Here is a 16,371-nt window from a genome sequence, read left to right as displayed (position 1 = left end):
TGGATTGAAATTTTTCTGCTGAATAGTAAACATCAGAGACCATTCAGTTTTCCCTTAGCTTGCAGGTATCAGTTTTCTCATCATTCATTCAAAATTTAAAAATAACACACAATCTTCAAAAACCTTTGATCACTGTTAATTTACTTTTATCCATTCTTACAAAGGGAGAAAGCACAACAGACCAGTACCTGTACTGGAGGTCCTTGAAGTGTGATTTCCAATTTTTGCAGTTGTCATTGTAGGCCTGAAATAAAGGGGTCTGTCACTGCAGTCTCCCTTTACTCCTCTAAGCAGGTCACCTGACTGTGCACCCAACTCCCCTTTGGTTGTTGGATGGGCTTAGAGGTTAAAGAAAACCAATTTTCTTCTTCAGCTTTTTAAAAGACGTTTTAAATATTGTGAATAATAACACAAAGGCTAAGTAGTAGAGTATTTTCTGCCACATAAAACAATTTCAATGATTGCTTGAATTTCCTAACACTTAAAGACTTGTAGAGAATAAAATTTATTTCCTGTACTTAATACAAGGAAAAAAATTTAAAATAGAAGTTGATGACATTTTTCTTCAGTTAAATTCAGGCCTGGATTGTTCAAGATTAGGCACAGTTTTACATGTAGTAGGTATAAAATCTTTGACAGTTCTCTGTAGAAAGAAATGACAGTTATGGATTCTTCATGTAATGTATAAATACTATATAATGTTATCAAGCGTGCTCACCAAAAACCTTATAGCAGCCTATGAGTGTATATCTTTCAGTACTTCTCAAAGTGTGGTCTTTGGACCAGCAGCATCAGCATTACTGAAAGTTTATTAGTGATGAAGAATTGCAAGTCTGCTGCAGACTTACTGAATCAAAAACTCTGATGGGAGCAAGCTATGTTGGAGCAAGCTTTCCAGAATACTATATTTTAAGAGCCACTGCTTTGGAAGGTGTTATGATCCTCATTTAGTAGATGACACAATTGATTCTCAGTGCAAGAAAATGATCAGCTGAACACATGACAGTTAATTTCAGGGCCCTTACTTATGCCTAGTTTTCCTGTTCGTATGTCAGGTGATCTCTCTCTTTTAAAGAAAGGAGCAAAGTTGTAGTGAATTTTGTAAAGCTAGAAAACAGTAACTCTTAAATGAACTGAGAAAGGGACCATTTCACTGCTTTATAATAATGAGCATGGGTTACTGAAACTATTCACAAAAGAAAATTAACCTAGAAAAAGTTTCAATGACACAAATAACATTGTTGTGATCTTGTGCATTGGATTCCTCATTTTCCTCTTAGGCGAGTAGAGAAAAGGATGTAGTTAAGCCTCAGAGGGGTGGCTGTTGCATGTTAATAGGAGAGAGAGAGAGAGAGATGCTATTTTAATGATCACTTTTTAGCTGAATGAGTCCATGAAGAGCTTTTCCACCTGGGTCTTTCCCATGCCACATTACCCACCCCACATTCATGGTGCCCTGCAGTGGTTTTCCTGTAAGTGCAATTTTACACATGGGTAAGAGAAATTTCTTAGTCCCAGAGTAGCTAGGAATAACTACCCTTGGTAGCTTGGGGATGGAAGGCTTCCTTGGAGCTGAAAGTAGAAAACAGTGTTCATTATCAGAAATAAAAAAGTCCATGTAGTGATGCCTGCTGTGATGTAGGTTCTTTGCAAACTCAATTTGGGCTTTGTGTGTATTATCAAACAAGGAACACTTTCATCTATAGTTTGTTCAGCTGGGAAGGACATTCTTGATTAGAACAGAACACTAATGGCATTGCTTGATGAAGAATGATAAAGAGGATAGTCACATTATGTCCTCTAAATCTGCAGGTGATTGTTGCTACACGCCACGCATCCCTAGTGCACATCCCGAGTGGCTTGTGGTTTTCTGTACACAGCTCTTCCTCTGTGCATTTGCACCTAACTCTTTATTCTCTCTGCAAATACCTGTTCCCTCCCCCCATGCAAATGTATCAGACCGACAGACTCCTACTCATCCTGTGGATTGGCTGAAAAAAAGCCATTGCCCTCTACAGCCTATGCCTATGCATTTTCAAAGATTTTGTCTTTTCATTTTGATCTTTAATCCTCAGTATTATCCTATGCCTGACCTGTTGTTGGCACCTAATTAATAATGCTTAAGTGACTTAACAACTGCCATTTCCACTTAGATAAACCTCTCAGACTAACATGCACTATTATTTTGTCCAAAATTGCAAGTACCAGAGAGGAAGACAGAAATTCCATCACTGTTTATGATCCCTCCCTATCCTTCTGTCCCATTCTACACCATACTATCTCATGTCTCTTCCTATTATGTGTCCTCATCTTGTCTCTTAGATCTCCACTCAGTTTATCTTCTAGATTAAACTTTGTCACCTTGGTACCCTTCCTGCATATGGTTTGGTTTTTGTTGCTGTGGAGATGGAAGAAACTTGGGCTCAACTTCTTCATGGCTGGTTTTCCCATAATTTCTTCATATGAGTTCTGTGATGCATTTGCCTAGGGGAAGCATGTAATTCCAGGTCGATACTTTTACTTTCTAACACTAATCAGGTACCTTCAGTATAGTGAATGGAATAGCCTTGGGGGAAACAGTAGCACTATATATCTATCCTGTAAGGTTTTTACCTGGTTTCCACCTGTCAAACCACAGGGCTTGGGAGGACTTCCACAGGGACATACACAGTGTGGAATGGGCTAAGGAATCCTCTAAAGTGAGGGAAAGGAACCTCTCAAAATTGGGGTGAGCACAGGAAGAGACTCAATGTTGTAGCTTTCCTCATTCCTCAGAAGTGTTCTGTTTGAACAGAACAGAAGTGAGTTTTGGCATTTCAGGGTAAGGACTCTACCTCTGATTTGACCCCTATTGTACTGCAGCCTTAGGAAAATAATTAGATCATTTTTCACCAGACTTCTTTTGGAATTGGTGGTAGCTGTTTGAAAAAGCTGCCTGGAACACCAGTGTCCAGACACTTGGGGATCTTGCAGTTTAGGAGAAGTTAGACATTCCTGTCCTGAAGACCTGTCAGTTGGACACTAAAATATGTGCCTCCTCAGGGAGAAGGGGACTAGATGTCTGCATCCACATGGCTCATTGTCCAGAAAACTTAGGTTGGACATCTGGAATCACTGTAAGACAGTTCTACTCATGGCATCCCAGCCCTACCTGGCTAGTGACAGAGTCCATTGTAAAACTCAATGGCAGGTATGTCACAAACTTCATGGCTCAATGTCCTTAGCTGAACTGTCAGGGTTTCCAAACCCTTAAATCATCTGCATGACTCCTCTTCACATGTTCAACACTCCACTCAAGTGGAATCCTGAGTGTCCCCCATGTGAATCCCCTCCCACACTGCCACTGTGCCCAGAGCGTTGCTCTTCTTTACTCCTTTGTTCCTCTTGATGCTTCTTCTCTCGACTTCCTTTCCCTGCAGTGTTCTCTAAGTGTCTAAAGACTGAATATCCCAAGATTCAGCCCAAGCCTCTGGTCCATTCTTGTCTGAGTTTTTGTGTATCCTGCAGCGGGGATGAGCCTTCTTCCTCCCACTTCTCTTCTCCAAGGTCGATGACTCCTCCATGAACTTTTCTTCCAACCTCTAGGGGAAAGACTATCTTTCATCTGCTGACCTCTCATGACAGTTGACTGAACTTGACATTAAAGCACTCTTCTTTGTCTTGCACATCTGTGTTTCCTTACCTCTTTACTCAATGGTGATCCAAGGACGCATCACATCTTATGTGTCTTGTACTTAAAGTAACTTGCATTTGTAGATGTTTAATAAGGAATAATACACAAAAGAAAAATATAGGGTCATGAGATCCATGTGCAAAATGTAGGAGATTGAAGGAGACAGATCCATATCTTTACCTTGGCGGGATGAGCTAATAATACATGTGAGCTTCCATTCTCCTCCTAATCTTTCATCCCCACCAACATCTGCTTATACCTTTGCCTGTAGTTGGTGACTCGCAGGATTATTTTCAGCAGTAGAATAAGGACTGACTCCTCATGATTTAGGAATGGCTTGGAAGAAAGATTGGGGACTCAAGCATACACTTCATTCTTTCCAGATGTGTTACATTATATGTTACACTGAGCAGTTAGCAGTTAGCCATATTTTTGTTTCCATCCTATTTCAGCTGAGATGTGATTAAAGCAGGGGAAAATAGCCCAACTACAGAGAAATCTTCAGGCAAGTCTCAAGACAATGTTATTTTTTTTTTTTTTATTTAAGGGATGTCAATGACATAAAACAAAGAAAAAAGATCTGTGTGGTTACTTAACAATTTCACATTTTTGCCTTCCAGGAGACGGAGCTGTTAGATCTCAGCCTTGTCAAGGATGCCAGGTGTGGGAAGCACGCCAAAGCTCCCAAGGTAGGAAGTGGAGCATTGTTCATGTACCAGCTGCTGCCTTGATTATTTATCTGTTTCATGATATCAATTAATTGCCCCAATTAAAAGTTTCTCTGTTGTAGATATTGTAAGACACAACAGCCAGTGTGCCCTAAACACTTCCACTTTTATTAAAATATGGAGACAATGAATGAGCATATGGGCAATGAGACCTTGGGGCTTGCTTGAAGTCCTGGACTTTTATTTTTGTTTGAGAAAAAAATATAACAATGCCAAAGTTACAGGTTAAGCATTCCTAAATAGAAAATCTGAAATTGGAAATACGAAATCCAAATATGAGAATCTGCAATCTTTTGAGCACCAGTGTGATACCATAAATGGAAAATTCCATACCTGACCTCATGTGATAATGGATCACAGTCAATATTCAGGTGCACTAAAAATATTGTATAAAACTGCTTTTAAGTTGTGTATAAGATGTATTTGACACACAAATGGATTTTGTGTTCAGATGTGGGTTCCATCCCCAATATACCTTATTATGCATTTGCAAATATTCCAAAATCTGAAAAAAAAAATCCGAAACCCTCCATTTCCCAATCATTTCAGACAAGGGATACTTAACCTGCACTGGTTAATTATAAGTGGTGAAGATATGCTTGAAATTACTTGGAAAAATATTCTTGAACCTCATGACCTTTAGATATGATGAATGGATAGTCTGCATAACTCAAATGTTCTACATTTAAAATAATTCTATTCGTGAGGCTAAAAGAGGTAAGTTCTTAATTCTGAAAATGTTACTGGAGAAGACCAGCATACTTTGGGATCAGTTGTGTGGGATGACATTTGTTTTGGCATGAAAAATTCGCTGAGAAATAATCAAGGAAGTGTTTGCATTTCATTTATATTTGGAAGATTATTTTAAACTGTTGGATGAAGAAAACTCTTTTTTTTTTAACTTAAATTATCTTGTAGGGTATAGTAGCAGAATGTGTTGACTCACCATCAAATTCAAAAACTATTCTTTATCATATTTAAAACTTTGTGCTTTTAAATACTTCATTTTTAGCACAGTATTAGCAAAAATAGAAGTGCAGTTTCCATTTAGGATCCCAATGCCTCTTTATCTATTTGATATAAAACTAGAGAGTTTCAGCTGGTTGATGTGGTGCAGGCCTGCAATTACAGCTATTGGAGGAGTGCAAGTTCAAGGCTAGTGTGGGCAACTTAAACACTTTCTGAACCTGTTGCTAAGTGAAGTGTAAGCCAGACTCAGGTAGTCAAGGGTCGAATGTTTTCTCTCATATTTGGAAACTGGAGCGAAATAAGGCGGGGGGGGGGGGAGGTGGGAGGATTCCATTAAAATAGTAGGGAGATCAGTGGAGTAGAGGAAGGGGATTGACAAGGAGAGAAGAGGGACATAAAAAGGGAGGGGCTGTGGAATGAAATTGGCCAAATTATACTGTGTGTGTGTGTGTGTGTGTGTGTGTGTGTGTGTGTATCATAGTGAATTTTATCATTCTATCATATATATATGTGCATATATGTATATACACACACACACACACACACACATATGAGATATATAAAGTACCAGTTTAAAGCAATAAATGAATAGAAGGAAGATCAGTAAAGTATCTGAAGCAGAACAGGGAGAAGGAAGAAGGAAAAGAAAGAAGCACTAGGGACTGGAATAGAGCAAATTATATTCCACGCATATATGAATATGTCAAAATGAAACCCACTATTATGTATAACTGTAATGCACTAATAATTTTTTAAAGGACAGAGGATGTAGCTCTGTGGTAGAATGTTTAGCCTAGCATGTGTGAGGTGCTGCGTTCAATCCCCAGCACTGAAAATAAAAAATACTTGATGATTTTCTTTTTGAGAATCATCCTACAACTTTTGTCTTAGCTCTTAAAAGTCACAATTAGTTTCTTTGACATCCAAAATGACTGATTGCTTTAGATTTGCAGAGGGGAATAAATCACACCTGTAATGGTTATTCTTTAGAGATACAAAATTGCACTAGGTAGGTGCTGGCAAATTCTGCCATAGAGAAAATGCACAGATGAAGGGTTTTGGCTGAAAGGGTTAAAGCAGTTCACTATAAAATGTGAAAAATGAAAATCTTAGAAAGAAAAATCAGAACTATTTTCTAGAGGGCTTCTAAAGGTATTTTGTGTGAAACTAGCCCATTATATGCATCCATCTCCTAGTAATAGGGAATTTAAATAGCTTTGATCTTTCAGTTCTATCAAGCTTATCATGATTAATGCTTTGTTGATGATTCAACAATTTTTACAGTTTTTAACATAAAAAGGGTGTATATTTTTCCTCTTCTCCCAACAACACATCAGCAAGTTTCATGTAAGTTTGTTAGTTCCAACATCTACAGTGTATCAATAACATAGCTCTGAAGTTGGTCTTCTAATTAAAGCTTATTGGCCTAACTTGAGATTTCAGTATCCACATTGGCTAAAGATGGTTGTCTGCAGCACATCAGAGCCTACTTTGTTTCAGGCATCAGGAGTCGAAGTCAAGCGTATTGGCACGTGGAGAGTTCAAGGCTGGAATCTGTCTCTCTTATTGCAGTTCACAGCTAGCTTATTAGTTAAGTGTTTCATTTGTGGATGCAGTTTGATAAATGTCTATTGAATGTTGATAAATGAACAGAAGTAGCATCTGTGCTCTGCTCATCTGATAAACCATTATTAGATCCTAAAATGTTTCTCTTGATTGTGGACTTTTAACACCCACAATACTCTGACTTTGGTGTTTCATTTAACGTTTTCTTTGAGGGACAAAGTGCTTCCTCTGTGCATTATTCCTGCCAAGGGTTTTCTTTTCTTCCCTTCCTCTTCCTTGCTGGTGTAAAAGAGCCTAAATCTAATATTATCAGAGCCTGGTTCTGTTGAATATTAACCCACCTGGCTTTGCTGAGCATCAGACTTCTTCTTCATAGGTCCAATGATGATGATAATAATAAGTACTTGATTTGATTGCTGTAAGGAGCAAATGAAATATTTCATTAACAAACCTCTGGCATGGAGTTCTCAAATTTAATTGTTCATGGAATCACCTGAGAAACTTTAAAAAATTCTGTTGCCTGTTTCCCACCTCCAAAGATTCTTGTACCACATGAATCTAAGTGACACAGATGTGGCATGGATATCAGGGTTTTAGAAAACTAATTTGCAGCAAAATTTGAGCTTGCCTATCTTAACTTGTGGTAGTATTTAATAACTACGCACAAAAGACTAACTTTTAGCCACTGTTGCTGATATGTTCATCATTTTATTTTTTCTTGTCTTTTGCCATTTTGAGGACTGAGCCCAGGGCCTCATACTTTCTAAGCAAGTGCTCAACCATTAAACTATACCCCCCCCTCAGCCCGCCATCATTATTTCTGTTATTATCATTAAAATTTTTAGATCTGATTTGCAGGAAGTCGATTTTTATTTCATTCACTCAAATTAGAAAAGTTTACGTTATGAAGAAGCTCAGAGGAGGGGCCAGGCTGAAAGGGCCTATGTCCATTAATAGACAAGACAAGGAAGATTGTAGGAATATCAGTTTAAAACTCTTTAACTAGTACAGCCAGAGATAGCGGTACACAGCCTCTAATTCCAGTTACTCTGGAGGCTGAGGTAGGAGGATCACAGGTTCAAGGGCTACCTGGGCAACTTAGACCCTATCTTAAATAAAAAATACAAAATTAAAAGGGCTGTAGATACAGTGCAATGCTCTTGAGTTTGATCCCCAGTAGTGAAGAATAAATGAGTAGAAATCTTAAATTAACAAGGACAATATGAACTCAAACTGGGTAAATAAAAACAATATATAAAATGTTTAAAAAGTGTTGCAAATTTCAATGCAAGTACTTGGTTCAGCAAAGTCTCTTTCAGCTGTTCAATTAATGTCAGGAAGGACTAGGCACCTTTTTTTCCCACCAGTCTGGCTTCCAGTGTTCCAGAAAAGGTCCCTTTCCATCCTCAGGTACCCATGGTGACTGGCCCCTGCAAATCACCCTTGGTAGCTCTTGACTTGACAGCAGTTCCAAGGAGTGTGGGCTGAAAAAGAGAGACTAGCTGTCCTCAAGAGCTTTCCAGAATGATTACAGTAGAATACCTTGTCAAAGAAGACATGGTGGAGGAGGATGGCTAAATAAGACACCATTAAGATAGTTAGAACAAAAGTAACATGACTTACAGTGGAAAATTAGAAGTGTAAAGACGCAGAGTGAGAAAAGCTTGGAAACTTGGAACAAACAGGCAACGTAACAGGAAGACAGATTGAGTGCAAGACTTTCTGCGGAAGCTTCTAGACCACAAAGGAAGGGAAAACATTTGTGGGGCATGTATCAAAATACCCAGGCACCCTGCAAATATTTATCTATGTATTCATATTATTTTTGTTTTTCACAGCATCTCATTACATAAAAATCCAACATCTCTTTGAAAATGAACTGTTTTCTATGCCTGCTGTGATTGGAAATAGCATTTATAGGAAATGGAAAAAGCTTCCACATGATGCCCTGTTAATGAATTTAAATGTCGACTCTCAACACAATGCCTACAATTCCAAATCAGCTTTTGTATACGTAGCCTTTGTTCAAGTTACTAGCTTTTAAATTTATCATTGGAGAGACATTGGGAGATTGTTTTTAAAATCCAAATGTAAAAACCAGAGAGAAAAAAAATTGAATCCTTTGAAATCTAAAATGTATTTATATTTTCATTCTTGGTGTCTTCTTCCAACCTTCCAAGGTTTATGTAGTGCATGTAAGGGTGAGATGCTTACATCTTGTCTGTGCTATATACTTGTGCTCCCTAGATTGTTATTTCAAAGGGATCTTCCCTTTTTAAAAGAGTGTTTATCACTGTACCTTCTCATCTGTTAGTAGTTCCTGACCCAGCAGATCAATTTTGTGGCTCATGTGCAGCATTAATAAAATGAAGACCTGACTAGAATCAAAAACACCAGAATCTTGGGCAGAGCAACTGGGTTCCTGAAACTTTTCTCATGGGCATAAGTCTATATTCTGGGTTATACTACAAAGCATACATACTTTGTTGTACTATGTTCTGTATGAGAAAGGCTTCAAAGATGCTTGTGAAAATTGAGATCATTTCTTCATCCTCTTCATTCGTAGGTTGTACTTTTCTGTAGGTGTACTGAACAGCGGATGAACCATCAGAGTGGAGATGTAGGTGGAGATGTAGGTTCAGGTGCCACCTTTGCCATTACTAAGCTCAAAGAAGTTATATTTTCTGCCTGGTCCTTCACTTCCTCCTCTGTGGAATGCAGGTGCAGGGCGCATGCCTAGTTTTAGGTGTGTCATTCCTACCAGTCCTTAATTCCAACTTTAAATCAGAAAGTGAGTCAAGCCAAGACTCATCCTCTTCTAAAACTGATGTGGAACAAGTTGAAATGACCTAAAACTTCTTGGTCATGGCAAATCAGATGAACTAAAAAAACAAAAAACAAAAACAAAGCAAACAAAATCAGGTCACAATCTAACCAAGGTAAGATGCTATGCAGACGAAAAGGAAGAAAACCTCATGTCATACCTTTGTGCATAGCTTCTCAAATGCAATTCTAAATGCTTTTGAACTCCACAGAGAACAACCTCAGTGTTAACAAAGGATCGCCTAACTTTAGTGCATGAAACTGCACACTGCTGACATATGCATGTGGCAGTAACCTGGATAAATATGTCCACTGTTTTACTTACAAACATTGTGTGTGTGTGTGTGTGTGTGTGTGCGCATGCAGAGTACACAGATTCACATGCTTATTTGATGATCTTTTTTTCATTCCATGGGTGAAAGGCAGTTTATTTCAGATATGTAATGTTAATTTCGATATGATTCCTTGTAAGTATCTAGGTTTCAATTAAATTCTAGATGGCAAATACTATCACCAGAATCCCTAAAGGCAGATTAGAGTAAAATTAAATTTTAAAAATTGATTCGGCTTTGCTTTCCCAATCCCTACATTAAAAATGATGATTTTTTTTTACTTTATACTTTACTGATTTGATCAAATTGTCATTGAGAGACAATTTCTGCCAGGCACTGTTCTAGGCACAGGGAAAACAGCAATTAACAAATGACTTTTCCTTTAGATAACATTCTATATAGGAATGATGATACTCGACTTCAAAAAAGGAGAGAAAGAAAGAAAAGAAACCCCTGATTTGTTTGTTTGCCAATTTCCCTGGTAACTGTTTTATACCCTGGTAGATTTCAAGTCACCAATCTGACATCACTGAATGGAGAGTTGAAAAGCAATGTACACCATGGCTTTGTAACCCTATGAACAGGTTCCAGGGACTCCCAGGGTGGAGAAAAGAGGTGACAGATGAGACCTACAGAGAAAAGTAGGCAGGCTAGGAGACCATAGACCACAAATGTGGAGAAGCAAGTTTTTTTTTTTTTTTTTTTTTTTTTTTTTTTTTTTTAATGAGTCCTACAGGAATAAATTATCTTGATACAATGCAGTCATGTGAGTAGGGACATGGATTTAGCAAGAGAGAGAACTAGGTTAATGACCACAGGAGGAGCACTCCAGTCAGGGAGCATAGTAAGAGAAGAGGCCCTGAGGTGGGAACATGCGGAGCTTATTTGAGGAATAAATAGCAAGGAGGTCAATGCAGTCAGTGGGGTTCAGGGCTCATGCACTATGCTGATGATGTGGGGTTTTCCTCTATCAGAAGTGAGGTGTATCTAAAAGCTCTAAGGAGGGGGTGACAAGACCTGAGCATCTGAAAAGCATCCCTGGTGCCATGTTCATTGTATACTATAGAGGACATAGAAAGAGCAAGGGAGACCAACTAGCTGACTATTGCAGACATCCTTGGTGGTGGTAATGGTGACTTGTGATCAACATGGTAACTTCAGAGCTGGTGAACAAATGACTGGATCAGAATGTGTGTTGAAGATGGGGACACTGGGTCAGTGTGAAGTGATGGAAAAAGAAAGGATTGAAGAACAATGGCTTGGGTTTTGACCTGGGAAATTAGGAGAACTGATTTGCCATGTCCTAAAACAGGGGAGAACAAACAAACAAATTTAAATAGAGAAATCCCAGATTGGTTTTGGATATTTAAGGTTTGAGATGCCTGTTAGACTTCTAACTGATAATGTCAATAAGACATCAGATCCGAAATTCAAGGTAGGTGTTGGCCCTGTAGGTATAACTTTTAGTATTTCAAGCTTGATATTTGGGTGAGATCTCCTAAGGAATGTAGATATAAAAGAAGGCAGTCTGAAGTCTGAGCCCTGAGGCCTTGAAGAAATGTCGGAGGAACCAACAAAAGCAACTGAGAATGGTACATACCCTAAAGAATTGAAAGGAGAAAATCAGTTATTTTTGTGCTGATGTCAGACAATGGATGGATGGATATGCAATATGTAGTATGTTCTTCAAATGGAATATTATTCAGCCTTAAAAAGGAACAAAATGTTAACACATGTTATATGAATAAACCTTGAAAATAGTATGCTAAGTGAAATAAGCCAGACCCAAAAGACACATATGGTATGATTCCATTCATACATGAGGTATCTAGAGTGGTCAAAACAATAGTCAATAAATGGGTTAAGGAAATGAGCAGATACTTCACAGAAGAAGATATACAACTGATCAACAGATATATGAAAAAATGTTCAACATCTCTAGTAGTAAGAGAAATGCAAATCAAAACGACCCTAAGATTTCATCTCACCCCAATTAGAATGTCTGTTATCTAGAATATAAGCAATAATAGGTGTTGGTGAGGATATGGGGGAAAAAGTACACTCATACATTGCTGGTGGGATTGCAAATTGGTGCAGCCACTCTGGAAAGCAGTATGGAGATTCTTTAGAAAAATTGGAATGGAACTACCATTTGACCCAGCTATTCCACTCCTTGGCCTATACCCAAAGGACTTAAAATCAGCGTACTATAGTGACGCAGCTATGTCAATGTTTATAGCAACTCAATTCACAATAGCTAGATTGTGGAACCAACCTAGATGTCCTTCAATAGATGAATGGATAAAGAAACTGTGATATCTATCTATCTATCTATCTATCTATCTATCTATCTATCTATCTATCTATATGCACAATAGAATATTATTTAAATATTATTATTTAAATAATATAATTTAGAATATTATTTATTTTAGAAGAATAAAATTATGGCATTTGCAGGTAAATGGATGGAGTTGGAGAATATCATGCTAAGTGAAATAAGTCAATCCCAAATAACCAAAGGCCAAATGATTTCTCTGATAAGTGGATGATGATACATAACAAGGGGTGGAAGGGAGGCAAGAGTGGAGGAAGGATGGATTGTATAGAGAAAAATGAGGAGTGGGGAAGGGGGAGGGAAGGAAAAATAATAGAATGAGACAAATATCATTACCCTATGTACATGCATGATTACACAAATGGTGTGACTACTTCATGTACAACCAGAGAAATGAAAGTCGTATCCCATTTGTGTACAATGAACCAAAATTTAAAAAAAAAGTAAATTTAATGTTTAATTAAAAAAAAATTGTAATTGTCAGGCCCAACAGGAGGGGAACATAGGGGGTTATGGCTTAATGAGTACACAGTTTCTGTTTGAGAAGATGAAAAAAATTCTAGATATGGATGGTGACAATGGTTGTACTACGGCATTTATTTACTTAATGCCACTGAACTTTACACTTAAAATGATAAATCTGCTGTGTAAACTTTACCACAATAAAAAAGAAACAGCCAGTGAAGAGGGATAAGACAGAACAGATCATATCTGTGGTACCTAGAAATGTGTTTTGAGAAAATGGGAGTTCTGTGGTGTATTTGGGTCAAATAATGAATTTCTTCCTAGACTTTTTTTTAACTGAACACTTTTGCACACTTTTTATTTTATTGAAAATATCCCTATACATACATATATAGAGAGATATGTATATATAGTATGTATGAATATATGTACTTTAAAATTATTTCCTATATCATGAGCATTTTTTGCTAATACTCAGAGTAGGCCATTTATTTAAGGGTTGTCGAATCTTAAACAGCTCATCATAGAATCTGGATGCCAACATATAAATCTCATAATGAGCTGTTATTTGGATGTTATACAACAGTGGTTTCAATGAATCATCTATGAGAACTGGAGTTGAAATGAGTGCTTTATTTATTGTCCCCTTTTGCTGATTATAAGCTATTTCCCTCACTTTGAACCGCTTTACCATTGTATGAAACCACAAACATAAAATTTGATTTAGCTATTTGAGGACTAGAAAAGAAAAAGAAAATACTTTATACAAAGAAATAAAACTTCCTTTTTCACTTAATTGCTGATGAGATCAACCTTTGGTCCTTATTCTTGACTCTAAATATTTCTTAATTTACCTAACATGTTGCAATAGATGTTTTTTTGGTTGGTTGTTTTCTGTCATTCTGATTCCATAAAATATGTTTATTTACATCTTTATCAAAAGGAGAAAAATAGGGCAAAAAATTTACAGAACTCTGTGTATGTGTGTGTTGGTGATTTTGACAGCTATTCAAATTTATCTTTAGATGTAAATTATATGGCATAGTTCCTTTTTTATGTTCATTAAATTCCATAGATGTCAGTGGTTTCCTTGGAAACAAAAACCTTTATATAACTAGTCAGAGATTTGGTAGAAGAAATATCGGGATGCTGGGGGGTGGTGGTTAGGGAATGGTTCCCTTGGTAGATATTTGCATTTAAAACTGTTCTGGATTTTTTTACTTGCCCCTTACCCTCAAGGCCACCCAATAGTGAACAAGATTTCCAAGCTACTATTAGGGTATAGAATATCCTCTGTCATAACTCAAAGCTTTTTACTTTTACATAGCAATCTCAGGTATGATAAGTTTTTCTGATATGTTGGTATAAATTTTCATATTTGAGAAGTGATTGGTATGTCTCTTATCAGCTGTTAAATGGGCAGTTGGGCAATGCCTACATCACTCAGTATAATATGTATCCACCAGTAAAATACAATGAACTGAAAATGTGATGTGGTTGAATCAAGATTCTGTGGTTTTTTTTTTTAATTGCAAGTAGCATTCTTGATTCTCTACAGCCTAAGAGGACAAAAAGTCCTTGCTGGGGTTGTAGAGAGAGATAAAGGAAGCCCTTAGTTCTACTAAGGTGTGATGGTGAATACTTGGCACCCAAGAACATTTTCATTGTGGTCAAGAGTGGACCCCTTGTTGAAAACAGGATTAGCAATGTGAGTTCACTAAATCCCAGATCTCTTCAGAAGTGTGTAATTCATTTTATCATTACCTATACCTCATGTAATTTTCATCTAAATCTGATTGGTTTTACATGCAATGGAGCAGAGTTACATTTTGGAAACATTTTTTCAATTTTGATTTTTTTCAAATGCAGAAATACGCCATCTTGTGGATATATCTGATAGCAATTTTTAAATTCTATATAGTGACCCTCTCTCTAAGCCATGGCTTTAATCTTGGGTTCTAATATAGAGATAGGAGAAACACGTGGGGAACTTTCAAAATCATGATACTCAGTCCACACTCAGACCAATTAACCTGAAGTGGGGAGTGGGCTTAAGCACCATATTTTCTTTGTAGCTCCTTTGAGTTTCTGGTGTTCAGCCACAATTGAGAACAATGAGTAAACAGAGTATCAGCTTACATGAAAGTTTGCTCCTTTTTAAAATAGGATGTTTTTTTTTTTTTTTTTTTGCAGAATTACACTGAGAATTTTTCTAAAAAATATGTTTGTCCAACAGACTACTACTCTGTCTAGTCTTTTTAAAACCTGGCTACTATATTTAATATAAAGAAGTATGTATAATACTTATCTTAGTCTCTTCTGCCTGACATAGAAGCAAGTGCCACAGACTGAGTGGTGTAAACAACAGTTATTTTGTCACAATTTTGGAGGTAGAAGTCTGAGATCAAGGTGTCAGCAGGGCTGTTTTCACTGGAGACCCCCCTTCTCAGATTACAGAGGGCCCTCTTCTCCCTGTGTCTTCACATGGTCCTACCTCTGTGTCTAACTATTTTCTAATTTCCTATTCTGATGAAGAACATATCCTTTTGTATTAGGACCCACTCTAATGACTTCGCTTTACCTTAATTACCTCATTAAAGCCCTCAACACAATTACATTTTAAGTTCCTATGGTTACAACTTCAACGTATGAATTTTGAGGAGATATAATTCAGCCCACACGAGTATTTCCTCATGACATTACAAAACCAAGTTTATGATTTACTTCTTTGTAAGGAGTAGCGCTGTAAGATTATTTCACTCTTGATCTAATAAAGATAAGTGGATTTTTTTCTTTATAATCAATGATTGTCAAAGTGGATAGAATTTTTTAGTAAGAATCATCACAGAAGTAGACATGAATTGCTTTCGTGAATTGATTTTATTGCACAATATGTTGCTTTTGTATCTTTAGCATTCATTTTTGTATACTCTAGAATTACCAACCTGTGTCTTTGTGCATTGTAAGTGCCTAATGGAGAGTAGTCATTACAGACCCAAACTCTTGGGTCAGACAGCCAAACCTCAAGGCCAGTCATAAACTGTATAATCAAGTAATTTATTCCATATCTCTGAGATTTAGTTTTTATATCTGAAATATAGGGATAATCTCCATGTCTGTCTCATCTGGTTTCTGTAATGACCCAAAGGTAAAGTGCATGAAAAGGACTTAACACAACTTTTACCACATTTTATGACCCAAATATATTCTAGTTGTCACTATTAATGGATTTTACTAAAAAGATAAAATGGGAAATTGATGCTCATTGGATATTTCATAATAGGCAAACACAAATTAAAGTTGCATAATTTACCTGTTTAATAGAATTTTATGTTCTACTATAGATTGCTTTACATTGAGAATTTTTTTTTGTAGCTTTAGTGTTTAAGCCTACCTATGAGAATATGTTTTTATATTAACTATAGAAAAACAAACTTGAAGCATATTTATCTTTGCAGCTGAACACCTACCTCCAGA

General features: G+C 37.0%; 1 protein-coding gene and 1 long non-coding RNA gene across 4 annotated transcripts in view; one reads left to right on the top strand and one right to left on the bottom strand.

Annotated features, from left to right (window-relative positions):
• Positions 1 to 16,371, top strand: part of PLCB1 (phospholipase C beta 1) — a 722,251-nt gene that overhangs the window by 220,233 nt on the left and 485,647 nt on the right. For all 3 annotated transcript variants that reach the window (XM_079129398.1, XM_079129397.1, XM_079129399.1), the window contains exon 3: positions 4,294 to 4,362. In XM_079129398.1, coding sequence (XP_078985524.1) covers positions 4,294 to 4,362 — 69 coding nt within the window. The remainder of the gene's footprint in view (positions 1 to 4,293; positions 4,363 to 16,371) is intronic.
• Positions 10,398 to 16,371, bottom strand: part of LOC306655128 — a 554,397-nt gene continuing 548,423 nt past the window's right edge. The window contains exon 2 of the long non-coding RNA XR_013762204.1: positions 10,398 to 12,422. This is a non-coding gene — a long non-coding RNA (uncharacterized lncRNA). The remainder of the gene's footprint in view (positions 12,423 to 16,371) is intronic.

The sequence above is a fragment of the Sciurus vulgaris genome, assembly GCF_902686455.1.
Source record: "Sciurus vulgaris genome assembly, chromosome: 2".
NCBI lineage: Eukaryota > Metazoa > Chordata > Mammalia > Rodentia > Sciuridae > Sciurus > Sciurus vulgaris.
This window is presented reverse-complemented; position numbering and strand designations above follow the sequence as displayed.